The following is a 14316-nucleotide window of genomic DNA, read 5'->3' on the forward strand; positions in this document are numbered from 1 at the left end:
GAGAACCCTCTTCTGTGGCTCTGGACTCTGTAAGACATAGGAGCAGGCACTTCAGAAGTAGAGCAGAAGGTGATTTCTTTTTTTTCCAAAATCTCTGCTGGAAGACCCTGGTAGTTACAGCTGACTTTGTACTCCAGGAGGTGTCTCTCTGAACCTCTGCGGGAAGCACCGAACTAGGGCTTTGTGTAACCTAGAAGACCCTAACCACCAACCTTCTCCAGCTGTGTAGGTAAAAAGAACTGCAACACCAGCTGCTCAAACAAAAGTTCAGGAATAAAAGCTGTCTTCAAAACTGATAGGATTTTTCAAGGCAAGAGGTTGTGAATATAAATAAGGACATCTGAGAGTTGTACAAATGATTAGAGGTGGGGCTGACTGACTAAAGGAAGCCATCACTGCCAACTGTATTGCCTCTCCAAAGTTTTACCTACGTTGTTGCTTCTTTTTGGGTGACTGCCCGCTAGTCCAAGTTCCCAAGCACATTTTTAAGTGTTTGGATGTGCTCTATAAGCATTTATTAGAGGCAATGCTTTCGGCTTATTCCAGATTCAGTAACTTAAGGTGAATCCTGTGGTGAAACAAGATCAAAAGTGATCCCCACAGGATTCAGTTTGGCTCACTGATTTACAATTTCCAGTTATTTCTGACTATGTTGAGTTTTGGAGCTATGAAACAACCTCACTACTGAAAAAAATAATCACCTGGAGGATTAGAGTGCAAAATGACATATGAATGGCTCCTTAATGGTGGGAGTTGAAAAAAAAAAAAAAAGCTGAAGAAAAACTTCCCTTTGCATCAAATACTGAAGAAGCTGGCTGGCTGCAGTGATGGCTGGCAGAAAAACACAGAAAATGTCAACTGCCACCTTGGATGTCCTGAGAGGTAACAAGACAGACTGCACGAAGCTTTCTAGCAGATGCTTACACTTCAGCAGAGAAAGAAAAGAATAACAGGTTATTTGAACCTTCCTATAGTTACTCAGAAAGCAAAAACTCTCCTTTTCATTTACTTTTCCACAGCTTTTGTTGTGAAAAACAGTTGTAAAAGCTGCCAGAATTAAGTTCTATCAGCTAAATGAAAGGACTTTGTCTGCCTTTCAGACAGGGAGAGCAGTTGTGTGAGAATCTGTGCTGGTTTTGGCTGGGATAGAGTTAATTTTCTTCACAGTAGCTGGTATGGGGCTGTGTTTGGCATTTGTGCTGAAAACAGTGTTGATAATAAAGAGATGTTTCAGTCACTGCTGAGCAGGGCTTACAGTGAGTCAAGGCCTTTTCTGCTCCTCACCCCGCCCCACCAGCGAGTGAGCTGGGGGGGCACAAGAAGCCAGGAGAGGGCACAGCCAGGACAGCTGACCTCAACTGACCAAAGGGATATCCCATACCATATGATGTCATGCTCAGCTTAAAAAGGTGGGGAAAGAGAAAGGAAGGGGGGGACATTTGGAATGATGGCATTTGTCTTCCCAAGTAACCGTTACGCATGATGGAGCCCTGCTTTCCTGGAGATGGTTGAACACCTGCCTGCCCATGGGAAGGAGTGAATGAATCTCTTGTTTTGCTTTGCTTGCATGTGTGGCTTTTGCTTTACCTGTGAAACTGTCTTTATCTCAACCCACCAGTTTTCTTACTTTTACTCTTCCGATTCTCTCCCCCAACCCACCAGGGGGGAGTGAGCAAGCGGCTGCATGGTGCTTGGTTGCCAGTTGGGGTTAAACCACAACAGAATCCTACACAGCTCTGCTCAATGGCCTCCGGCCTTTCATCTCTGCAGGACAGGGTGGCCCTAGGCAGGGTGAGAAGAAGGAAGAGACTTGCTCACTCTCTTGTTGCCTGTTCAGGCTTACGAGTCCCTGTCAGTGGCTGCAATAGTTCTTTCAGGTGCAGAAGGCAGCCTCATGGTGCAAATGCCCATTAGAAATTAGATAAAGACCCCTGTCACTTCCCAAGTATCTCATCTGAAAGTCATCACTGCTGTTTGAAAAGCTGTTTGTTCAGGAATTTTATGGATTTGGAAATTCATCCATAAGTGGTCCTTTTTGGAGATCACTAAACATCACAAAAACGTGGAAGTAGCAAAACAAAATGCTTTGAACAAAAAGTACTAGCCACCAGGGTGATATTTAAGCCCACTTACCACTTTAAAATAATCATGGGTAGGCGGACAGAGCCCTTGAGTGTGGAGTCAATGGGCATGTGCTAGACTACAAGGTGAGCACGTGCACTAAGTATTGTGCTCTTCTACACACGGTCCAGTCTTTAGGTGATTTCTCAGCAATATGAAGAGTTTCTAAGGAATAAACCAGCACCTGTCACTATATTCTTCCTACACTGACAGAAACATGCAGTTAACACCTTCAAGAAGAAGACCAGCTTTTTGCCAAGGGAGTCTTGAGCTGCTCCATATCCACCACCCAGCTTCAGGGTTTTGTCTCCAGCTCCAGCTCTTAGGATCCTAGTGATAGCTCTCATCCCTACCTTTCTGCCTCTATTTTCCACTCCTTCCTTCCCTCCTCCTCAGCATGCACAGACTCAGCATGCAATTGAGGAGCCAAACCTTGTCACTATACACATACCCGCATAGGCATGCGCAGAGTTGTCTCGGTGATCTCCAGCATAGCTCTCCACTGTAGTTCCTGGGTGGGCCCTAATTAAGGACGTCTCCTGCAGAACCTAAGGGATCTAACCTTTTATCTGCAGGTCAGATATATATCAGCCACTGAAGCACCTCAGAAATAAAAAGCTACAGAATCAAGAATAGAGAAACCTGCTTTGGTTAAGTACAATGCATCATAGACTACAAAAGTGTGGGTGCTGCTTTGGGGCTGTCAAATCATTCAAGCAGCAGAGGCAAGAGCCACTAAAACTCATCAAGGACAAAGTCATGCCATCTGGATTTCCAAAGCTTTTGAAAATACATTTGGAAATGAAAAACACGCAACAGCTAATGCACTAGATGTTTCACACTGGTAGACTAAGATGCAGATATCCAATTTACAGATAACACAACAGCTTCTTTTGCCTTAGTCATAAATTCCAGGATGATCAGATTCTGAATAGCACTCCCAGATATAAAGGAAAAATAGGGCAGATGATGAATATTTTATCACTGAATTCTTGCTATACATAATCATATTATTTTATTATCACATGCTGTGCAGAAAAAAAAAAGGGGAAATGAGGCTAGATTTGTGGAGGATAATAGTAATTTGTCAAGCTGTTTGATACAAGGATGAAAATACAATAAACATGATTTTAAAAGTTGAGATAGGGAGACTGGCTACTGCCGTGAAATGGGAAAATGTGGAAGTGATTTAAGGGTATTAAAGGAATGTAAAAGAGTCTGCACTAGAATAATTTGTATAGCAAGAACAACAAAATAAAGTAAAAGAAACACTAGCAAAAGCTGTATCCATTAAGACAAAAGGTAACCATTTTGACAGTCCTCTCATTACACATCTCCACTCAAGTTTCACCATGACTTAGAGAAAGCCGTTTCCTTAGTACACTGCACTTCGATTATGTGTGGACAGGGAATACCTTCTGCTAACGGTATTCAGATACACATATTCTAATCCACTTTTCCAATGGTATTTGTTAGAGTTCAAGTTTCCTTATGAACTGTGACATGAAATGACATGTTTCAGTGTATTCAATCCCAACGTTAATCCAGCACCGTAAACAAGCCTTTTTAAAAAACAATTTTAAGAAATCAACCTTTTAAAATCACAAAGACATACCTAAAGAGAGAATGCAGATGGAGCTTGGTAGAGGTGCACAGAATCAATCACAGAAGCACAAGAGGCTGCAAAGGACCCCTGGGGATCTCTAGTCCAACCTCCTGCCCAAAGCATATCCAACTACAGCAGGTTGCTCAGGGTCTTCTCCAGTTGGGTTTGGATACCTCCAAGGATGGAGGCTTCTTACTGCAATTTGGCAGAGATAAAACCTGACTAGAGTTGCTCTTTATATGAGAAATAATGACCAAGGTGTTTCAGTCACAAGCAAAGAAATGGAAATATGGCCAACAGATAATCATATTAGCTTTGGCCATGGTGGCCTGGCATTTCATTTGAAATGTAGTAGTTCTGTTCCTAACTGATTTATCTCTGCATTTTATTACCAGAAAAACACTTTAAAAACATAACAAAACAAAACCCCATAACATCTGAAAGAAAAAAAAATGGATGAAATAGCTTGGAGGACATTGACTGAGAATTTCAATGCTGTTGTTTACATGTTTTCAAGAAAGTGGTTATCCTCATTCCTGACCTGTCTTTGAAAACTTCCAAGTCTCTCCAGGTAGGACTTTTAAGTCTCCACAGTTCGCTTGGGATTACAGACAGCATCAATAATGCTCTAAACACGAACTTTTAAATATTAGGTTTTCAAATAATAACCAAAGGATTAGATGAGGACAAATGTAAATATTTACCTGTGTACAATCACTCAGACTGTCTGCCTGACACTTTGGTGTATAACGGGAAACAGTACACATGCCTCATATCCAGCTGTCAGATTTGATTACTTGAGTTAGGTTCCGTCATACCAAGATTAGACAATCTGTACCCAGCCTGACTGAGAAATCAAATTGGACAAATCCTTTCATTTATAACTCTGTAGTAGAAAAAAGGTTAGAGCAGGCCCTTCTTCTGATCCAGTTAAAAAAAAGCCCTTGCAAGCAGTGGGAGCCTCAAATACCTGAAAGGCATATAATTAGTCAACCTCTGAAAACTCCTGAAAAAGATACCAGAGCTAGAGCTCCCCTCAAGGTTCCCACATACCTTTCCCCTCTCAATCAAAAAAAAAAAGGTATAAAATCAGAATTGAGACCCAAAACACATTTCAGATATTTTTATGCACTATGCAATCTCAGGAGTCTTGTGTCAATTATGTTTAGAAAAGCCACTCAGAAATTAGAGCCTGCCTAGGTCAAATTAAAGCAGGTTTTCTCCTTGGCTTGCAGGTGACGCAGGAGCACAAGGATCGCATGATTTTTCTGCCCTTTCATCCTGACTTTCACTAAGTGGTGCATTTCAAGGACTTTTTGGTTCAAAAAAACAGAAACAGAGGACAGATCACCAATGTTTCCCCGTTGTTTTTATTTCTAAATTAAAAGATTAACTGGACATTCACCGCACCAATTTCCATTTCAGAAATGCTGCATGGCCTCTTACGGCAAGAGAGCCAGGCTAACGCGGCCAGCCTCTGCATTTACCAGTCCAGAACCAAAACCCTACAGCAGCCCTCAGAGCACACACCTAGAAGAGGTGCACACACATGAAGAATCATTATGCATTACTACCTGTACAGTGAAAGGTCAGACATTTACGTCGTGGGAGATGCATGACATCGTGCTGCTGAGTACGCATCCATAAACAAATGCAAGGCATGAATGGCTTTTTTTATCATTTCCCCTTTTCATCTCTAGCCTCTCTCAACGACTATAATTTAATATTAAATGCTGATCTCAAGCATTTCCTTTGTGAATATGTATTCGATGTGAGATAGGAAGGAAGAGTCTTTACTGCGTTTGTGTAAGCTGCTGCTGGCATGAGGGAAAGAGGCAGAGAGACTAAGCACCGCTAAGAGTGGTGTTTCAATGTGTTAAGGAACTGGGGAAGCTTATCCATTGCCCTGAATTTCCTTATGTGTGTATCTTTGACCTCCTTTAGGTGTCCTCTATTATCTGTAGGAGAGCTTCATAGCTCCTCCAGAACCTCAGTCAGGGAATTAGAGTGCGACAAATATTTGTCCTAGGTAATTTATCTTACTGCACATGTTCTTCTGATAAAGTGTCTCTTGAGAGTAAAGCATGCCACCTTCCCAGTGAAATACATGGACCTTACTTTCCAATTTCACTGAGGGTCATTATACCGTGTGATCAACCTTGGCCTGGCTGCTGCAGGTGCAGTTTCAAAAACAAATCAGTGTTCCACTGAAGTACCTTAAATATAAATTTAAAAAATGCATGGACTGACCTTTATGTCACTGAATGAAACTTTGTATTTTTACCAGTTGTGACAAACTAGATCAGAGAAGGAAGGTAGATACTTCAGATTGTGTTTTTTAGATAGGAAAAAATACTAAGAAGAAAACAGTGTTAGATGTGAAATACCTATCCAAATGCATAAAGAAGCACAGGTGTCACAGCCCAGTGCATGCACCAACCCTAAAACATTTGTCTGACACAAACAGTATCAGTAAAAAAACCTGTTTTGTTAAACAAAGCCTTACCTTTCTGCTATAGATTTCCTTGGGAAATAAAAATCCTCTCCTGCGAGGTAGGCAGCTGCAGTTCCACCTCCGAAATAGGTTTTCCTTAAGAGGGGGGCAATCCGGTTGCTTACCAATAACGCTCCTAAACCAGTTGGGAATCCAAAGATTTTATAGAACGAGATGGGGATAAAATCAGCTTGGTGAACTCCTAAGTCTAATGGAGAACTGCTTACATACGAAGCTGCATCTAGTAGAACAAACCACTTCCCTGGTATCTTGACGGGGCAGACTGTTCCAGATTTTATGTCCTGTATCCATGAAAGGGGATATTTGGTACCAGAAAAATTGCTCTGAGCTGGATAAGAGAAAAGATGAGGTGTTGTGCAGTTTTGTTCTTCAGCTGGTAACCTGTTCTTTTCCAATAACAAGATTTCCTTTGGTTTTATTGGAACAGACAAGACATTCATTGAGGCAGTTATCCCCCTCATACCCACCACAGACGTGTGGCTGTCAGTTAGGTAACAGAATCGACTGCTGGGTTGCTTTGTGCCTTCAGGTATCCAAGGGAATGCTTCTGCTACCAGTTTAAGTGCAGCTGTGCATCCGGATGTGAAAATGATGGTGTAATCTTCAGCAGTAGTGTGAAAGTGTTGCAATATTCTGAAAAATGGGGGGAAAAGAGATCCAGTTATTTTCTGATTTTTCTGTTTTATTGCTGTGTGATATATTTTGTTTTTCCTCAGCATAAATTCTTCTACTCTGACACCTGATATAAATAGAAGTAGGCAGGTTTTGCCAAATAGCACAATAAACTTCAGCAGGTGTAACCTGAATAATTTTGCCCACAAGAGACTCTTTCCAACGCTGTAATGAACGTGGCTGTGTTTTTAAGGACAGAAGCCAATTCTGGCTGGGTCTGAGGGCCAGTCTGGTCCCTCAGTGGCATCAGAATCAAGCGTGGATATGATTAAAATGACACTGTCCTTGAGAGAGCCCATTTTTATTTGCAAACTATTAGGGGTTTTAGTTTACAAGGTCTTTGGAGCAGACAGAACATCTTTCAGTTTAAAAAATTCATCTACTTAAATACTGGGCATCCCAATTAAGGGTCACAGGGTTCAACAGGGAAAACTTATCATACAGCTTTGCTCCTTGCTTATATTATTGACAACAGAAACAGAAGACAACAAGAAGCAACATATGCTTCCTATGTGCCTTGTGCACTTAAGACCGTAATCTCTGTAGTCTGCAAAGATAGCCTAAACCAGAAGCAACCTAATATCTTCCAGTAAGCCAGACTATGAAAACTTAAGCAAGTCGACCTCTTGAGACACATCTACCCTACACATTCGTTGATGCCTGGACGGCACCTTGCTGGATCTAAACTACCTTTTGTGAATACCATCTAATGCACCTTCTAGTACCCATGCGAGCTTGTGCATCTGTTACAGTTTCGCAGTATGCAAGATTAGCCTTTTCAGAGGCTGAGGAACAGTTTCAGTTCAGTCACCTTTCTTACCTTTTTCATCTGATGAACTTTCTCTGAATTAACTTTTATAACACTCCTACTAATATTAACAGGAAATGTAACAACCATCTAAGAGACACCAGCTTCAGTGCAGGGAGCAGAGCAAACAAAATTGCACCAGAGCATAAATGTTGCTGCTCAGCAATGCTGTCTGGTTTTCAAGGAAAGTAAGATGTTTCTCAGCATATCTCTCCTGCTGCAGAGAGTTTCTCTAAGCAGCATAACATACCAGTGCTCTCCAAGCCACTGGCACTCTCATCTGTGCAATTCCAAGTACAGACCAGCATTTGGAGAGTCTATGAACTCTGGTTCCCAGCATGTACCATTAAAAGATTGCACGTTATATATAACAGGAGATTCCCTTACCAGGAGAGGCAGAAGCTGAAGACACAGTTGCATTTAAGTGTAAGTTGTACTAAAGGTTACACAACAAATTCAAGCTAAAATTTCCTGAACCATAGGACAGCAGTGAAATGCCTTAAAGTTTTATGTGTCTAGTCTGAAACGCAAATGCTACAGGCAAAGGGTGGCAGAGCTGGGTGTGTGGGGTGCAGCAATCAAAGATTAAACACTGGAAAATAAACAATTAAAATGACTTTGATTATTAGGACTAAAAACACCCTGCAAAGGGTCACTGAAATGATACTATTAATACTTTTCTCAGTTGAATAAAAGTCTCATTGTACTGGGAAGTACAGGATGCAACAAATGGATTCGTAGACCCAAATGAGACTTCCCTTTCTTCAGAACTTAAATTTTTGAAATCTGATGCAATTGGTAGGTATTTTATGTCTTCTGGAAATGAAGAAAGAATTTCAGCTTTTATGAAGGACATCAGCCAGTCATAGATTTATGCTTTAACTGTTCTGAGAAACCATTTGAAAGAATTCATAAAGATCTTTCTGAAATAGATCTGCCAGGGTACAGTTGCTGCAAGCATTCACAGCTCCGGACATGATTTTTTAAAGACCATGTTCAGAGAAACCAAACTTCTCCATTAGACTTTAGAAACCATGTAAGGGATGAAGGCGGGGACATTCACAGAAGTTTTTGTATTGGGTATTGAACTGAGAGCTCACCTCATTCATCACTGTGACCTGCTCTCTCTGGCCACTGAATCCCATCCACTCCCCATTCCCCTGCAGTGAGCTGTACAGCCTTTCCCACCACCTCCTGCATTACAGCTTGAACCATGCGTTTGTGTCGTATAGGACACCTGACCGAAGGAACCTGAAACCCTCAACCCAGGCAGTAGCCTCTGCTGAAGGTAAGCTAGCTGCAGGGTTACCACTCAGAGCCATGCCCTGAATTTCAGTCCTGATGTCATTCTGCCTTTATTCTCCTTTCCTTGCGTTCACCTAGATATAGAAAAGGTGGAAAGCAGAGCAAGCAAGAATTCTAACTTCTTCAAGGAGAGAGCGCTACAGCATCAGACTCTTGTTTCTAGGGGAAAGGAACTGCAGAATGCGGGCTAGTAAGGAGTCCGTGCCTTTGTGGTTATGAACATAATTTTGTATGTGGCTTATTTTTGTATGTACTACAGTTAGATAGATCTTGGAATCATTACACTGATATAAAATTATAAAAAGGTTGTGCAATCCCAAGGAAAAAAATCAACACCACCAAAGTATCAAGATTTCTATGTTTTTACCTCTGTGAGTACTAGGACAAGTTACATATTCACATGTATGTGCACAGATGGAATACCTTCCAAGTTAAAAAGCCAGGTGACAGGAGCAAATTCATAATACACAACATCTCTTCATAAGAGCAAGTTGATGAGAGCAACAAAAAGCATGCTGAAGACTCTTCGCAAGCTGCTCCTCTTCTACCTTCTGTGCTTTCTCTGCTCTCCTCGCCCATCAGCCTCTTTGTGCCACACAGGCTGAGTGGGAGGTGAGACACAGCTAGGCAAAATGCCACATTTTGCTCAGGAATAACAACCTGCAGTTCTGCACAGGAATTGTACTCACTTACTGCGGCACTTAATTTGACCAAAAGACACTGCAAAATGACAATAGCTAGGATGCAGGAATGGTGGATCCGGATTTAATTACGGGATGCTGTTGTCCAACCACAAACATCAGAGCCAGTGAGTACTTTTATTAAAGATTTTCACAACTTTACAAAAGAATAAACATTACTGTGGGTTGTTCAGGCTCACAAATAGTGACAGCTCGATGTTTAATTCACAAATGAGAGAGACAAGGCTCATGCACATCAGTATTATTTTAACTATGTTTAGTTTTAAATCATTCAAATTCAGAAACAGCTGAATGGTTCTGAAATAAAATCCATGAGGTAACACTTACTCATTTATCTACTCAGATCAGTACCAGAAATAGACTTCCACATGAAAAAAGTCAAGGTTTAGGGTAAAATTTTCAGGAGCGCCCAAATTAATTAGAACCATACTTTTTTAAAGGGTATTTAAGTTCCTAAAGCTAGAGAAACAAGAAAGTTACATTTCTAATTGACTTCAATAGGAAATAGGTTCTTTTGTGAATCTCATTAGGCACCTATTTGCATTTTGGGTCTCTAAATGCCTCATAAAATTGCTATGATTCCAGTACTTGCAAAAGAGGTAGAATTTTCAAAGTCAGACTTACATTTTGGCTGAAGTATTTCTAATGTTAAAAAACCTAAATAAATAAATAAAGCCATATCAACTGAGTTAAGGGAATTTCCTTCTCCAGAATGACTTCTGACACACGGAGCAGAAGAGCTGCCAGCACCTCAGAATAAGGTCTATAAAATGAATACCACAAACTCCTGAACTAGAGCAGCAATGCTATGATAAAATCAGAGTACATAGGGATAGAAAACTGCAATACGTCTGAATGACTTCTGCCGCCCACAGTACTATATCCTCTGTTTTGACACGAATATTGGGAAGCACTGGCTATTACACAAGGAATTCCTAATGCTTTCTGTCTTCATGTAAGACATACCCCATTACAGTGAAATGCAGTTCACCTTTATTACACTCCTGGAAGATTTATAGCCATATGTAAGGTGGTTGTTGGCAGCAGGACTAAAGACTTGCAGTAGAAAACTGATAGCTTGACCTACTATAGCTCAGAGCTGCAAAGAGCAGTGGTATTTTATAGTATTACAAATTTCCACTTTCAAAGTACTCTCTGGAAGAAATGACTAAGAGGATAATTGTTTCATTAAACATACTGATACAGCTGTGCCATCAGAGGGAAGATGGCAGAAAGGCTGAGAAACTCAACCCAGCACCTTGCTTTCAGGCTGGCAAGGTGGGGGAGAAAGCTGCATGCTCCGTCTTTGCAGTACATCAAAGACACACCATGACATACCATCCCTTCTCCCCCTCCTCTCACACCCCCAAAAGCACATAGATCACAACACAAGGAGGTCAATAACACATGGCCAAGAAGCCAGTCCAGGGAGAAGCCACTGAAAACACCCTCACTTGACCACACTTCCCTGTGCACACTTGTATTCTGAGACTTCTCTGTTAGCTGGTGTTTAATCGTTTTAAGAAGTTGCCATAAAAGTTCTGTATCTTCATAACTGCAGTTGAGCCAAAATGCCTTACTGTCCTAAAGTAAACACTGGTAGGGAAAGTAAATTAATTTTCAACCAAGCTTGCTGCCTCATTTTATACATTTAATAAACATATAATTAATAATGGGCTTTATAGTCAAAGACATCGATAATCAAGTCATATATTTTGAGGGAGTAGTCATATTGTCTAACTTATCTAACCCAACAGCCTGAATTAATAGTTTAATTAGAACTAGACACTCCTCATTGCCACTGGCAGCTCTGCAAAAGGTAAAGTCTACTGATTTGTTCGGCTTCCTTAGGTACGCGGTGTCACCCAAAGTTAGATGAAAGGGATGCCCTCCAAAGTTGCTGCCTAGCTCCCATTATCTCATGCAAGGAGCCCCATGTTCCTCCTCGCTGCCAGCTCTTCATCTGCAGCTTTCAGCAGCAGATCAGTAGCAGTGCTCCCACAAAGGTACAGATGTTCATACTATACCAGGCTGCCCAGAGAGGTGGTAGAGTTGCCATCCCTGGAGGTATTTAAAAGACGCGTAGATGTGGCACTTCAGGGCATGGTTTAGGAGACATGGTAGTGTTGGGTTGACGGTTGGACTTGATGATCCTAGAGGTCTTTTCCAACCTTAATGGTTCCATGATTCTATGATTTCCATTACAGCCTCCCAAAATTCAATTAATTTACATGGCTTTTTTTCCATGCTTCTAGGCTTTATATACATCCAAAATATGCTTTATATCAGTTTCTGTATTGTCTTCAAATTTACCATTTTGCAAACACCTATAAAAAGCTGAACAGCAACTGATAGTGCTAGGTTTGGGTCCTTCCAAACTTCAATTCCCACTGGTGCAAACATTTCAATTTCTTGTTGGCAAGATCAAAATATGGCCAAGGACTTTGTAATTTTCATGTTTTATATTTGTATTCACTTTTTTATTTAGATTGTATATGAGCTTTCATAAATATTGTCAGTACAATGATTTTCTAGCCAGTACCTGATCCAGCTAAAAAAGACCACTTTTAAAAGTTTCAGTATTGCCACTGTAACAAGAGATTCAGATTTTAAGTCAGAATCTTGGTTATCTATTCAACAGTACAGGTGTAGGTAGCACTTTATAAAGGCTCCTTTTCAGCTGCACATTTACATATAAAAATTATTTCTCATTATAAAATTTTTCTGTTGTCACACTACCCAGGAGCACAAATTCAGATTGGACTTGTATTGAGAGATGCTTAGCCTGAGTCTCAGAAAATTCACCACACTGCTTTCTGCTCTATAGAAACTCTGAAAAGATGTAACGTACTGTTGTTTAAGGAATAGGGTTTGTACAAATGGCAATTTTTTTAAAAAATTACTTCTAAGTCAAACAAAATAGTTTTTTTTTTAGTTAGTTACTTTTTTAACATTAGAGGGTAATACTGTTCAGAACCAGCGTTCTAATTCTTTCCTCGCATAAGTGTAAGTGAGAAGTGTAGACAGTGGCTGCATCTACATTTCTAGGTAAGAGCATTTTAACCTTCCTCATTTATTAATTAAGGGTCAGCTCCAGCTATCAAAGAGGTCAACTTTAGTGAGGGAACCTAAGGTCTTGTAAACTGTGGGTGTTACAGACACCAGGACCTGCACCCTGCTTTTAGGCTTAACTTAATGTGTAGCAGTAGTTCTTCTGTACACGTTTTTCTGTCTATGTATATGAAGAAAAAAGGAACAGAAGGTGTAGGTATCCTCCTTTAAGCCAATGCAGAAGGATACCATAAAGAAACACACTCTGCTTAACAAACAACCCAAATTTTTCTTAATTTCTGTCACTGACAGAAGTGACAGCTTAGCTTAACTAGTTACAGCTATATCCACAGGGGGAATGCTCTGGTTTAACAAACTAAAAGGACAAGCCTTCTGCGTAGGAAACATATATTATTTTGTAAAGAGGAGGTCTTTCAATCCAGTATGTCACAACACCAAGTTATGTTCTCGACATCAATTTGCAATCCAAACAAAAGCAAACTGAAATCTATGAATATTTTAAAGAATCAAATCTATTTAAGCAGGAAAAAAATCTACCAAGTCTGTCTTCCTCCAGCAAAACATTAACTTAATGAAAAAAGCTCTTGTAAAGGTTTGGGTTTTTTCACTTAAAGCAATGTTTTCAACAGTCATCTGCGCCATATCATCTCTGTAACCTGTGCAGCTAACCCAGCAGAGGTCCATCAGATTGAAGGATTTGCCCATGGATTAAGACCTGCATAAGGAAGAGCACTGGGATAAATAATCCTTCATAGTTCTCTCACAAAGTCTGCTCAGTCCGCTTTTCTGTTTCAGTTTCCCCTCTCATACTGACAACACACAGATTTAAACCTTTCAGAGCACGTGGTAACTGTGAAATAGGCACACGCTGCTCTATTTATCCTCACTGCTTACATCCACATAAACTTGTTTTCTGGCCATTTTACTTGAAAGGCACTCATTCCGAACCCAGCTTCTTCCCATTTCTACTTGCCCAAGAGTGATAGGGATCTCATCCATTTACTCTAGTGCTGCTTACAGCAACACTGAAATTAGTTCCCTGGACATATGAAATAAATGGTTAGCTGGAACGCACCTCATAAACTCCACTTGGCATAGGTAGGTGATGGAAAAATCCCTCCCTTTCTATGTGAAAGCATTACTTTCTTTAGGCACTCACGCTCAGCCATCTGAGTTGAAGCATTGTAATCGTTACATTTATTCTCCTAGGCACTGCCCAATTCACTGGAGACACACTGCGGAAATACCCGTTTGCTTACCAAGGGTCATAGTTGATCTTCAGCAAATAAATCCCCTCTCCAATTCTGCAAAGCTGGCAGCACAGCAGAACGCCTGGAGTTCCCCTCACACAACATCTTTAGAAAAGCAGGAGCTCTCTAATGGCTACAAAACATCTTCCTGCGGTGAACAAAGCCTGTGAGAAGCACACACCCTGACTGAAACGTGCTGACCCTCATTACGAGGTGCACCTCCAGAAGGCGTTCAGTGTCACAGCAGGCACACTGACTGAGCAAAC

General features: G+C 40.8%; 1 protein-coding gene across 2 annotated transcripts in view; it reads right to left on the reverse strand.

The window, feature by feature from the left end:
* The window catches only part of MOCOS (molybdenum cofactor sulfurase), a 223915-nt gene that overhangs the window by 132504 nt on the left and 77095 nt on the right, over nt 1–14316 (reverse strand). For both annotated transcript variants that reach the window (XM_075084424.1, XM_075084426.1), the window contains exon 4: nt 6234–6875. In XM_075084424.1, coding sequence (XP_074940525.1) covers nt 6234–6875 — 642 coding nt within the window. The remainder of the gene's footprint in view (nt 1–6233; nt 6876–14316) is intronic.

This window comes from Phalacrocorax aristotelis, chromosome 2 (assembly GCF_949628215.1).
Source record: "Phalacrocorax aristotelis chromosome 2, bGulAri2.1, whole genome shotgun sequence".
NCBI classification, from domain to species: domain Eukaryota; kingdom Metazoa; phylum Chordata; class Aves; order Suliformes; family Phalacrocoracidae; genus Phalacrocorax; species Phalacrocorax aristotelis.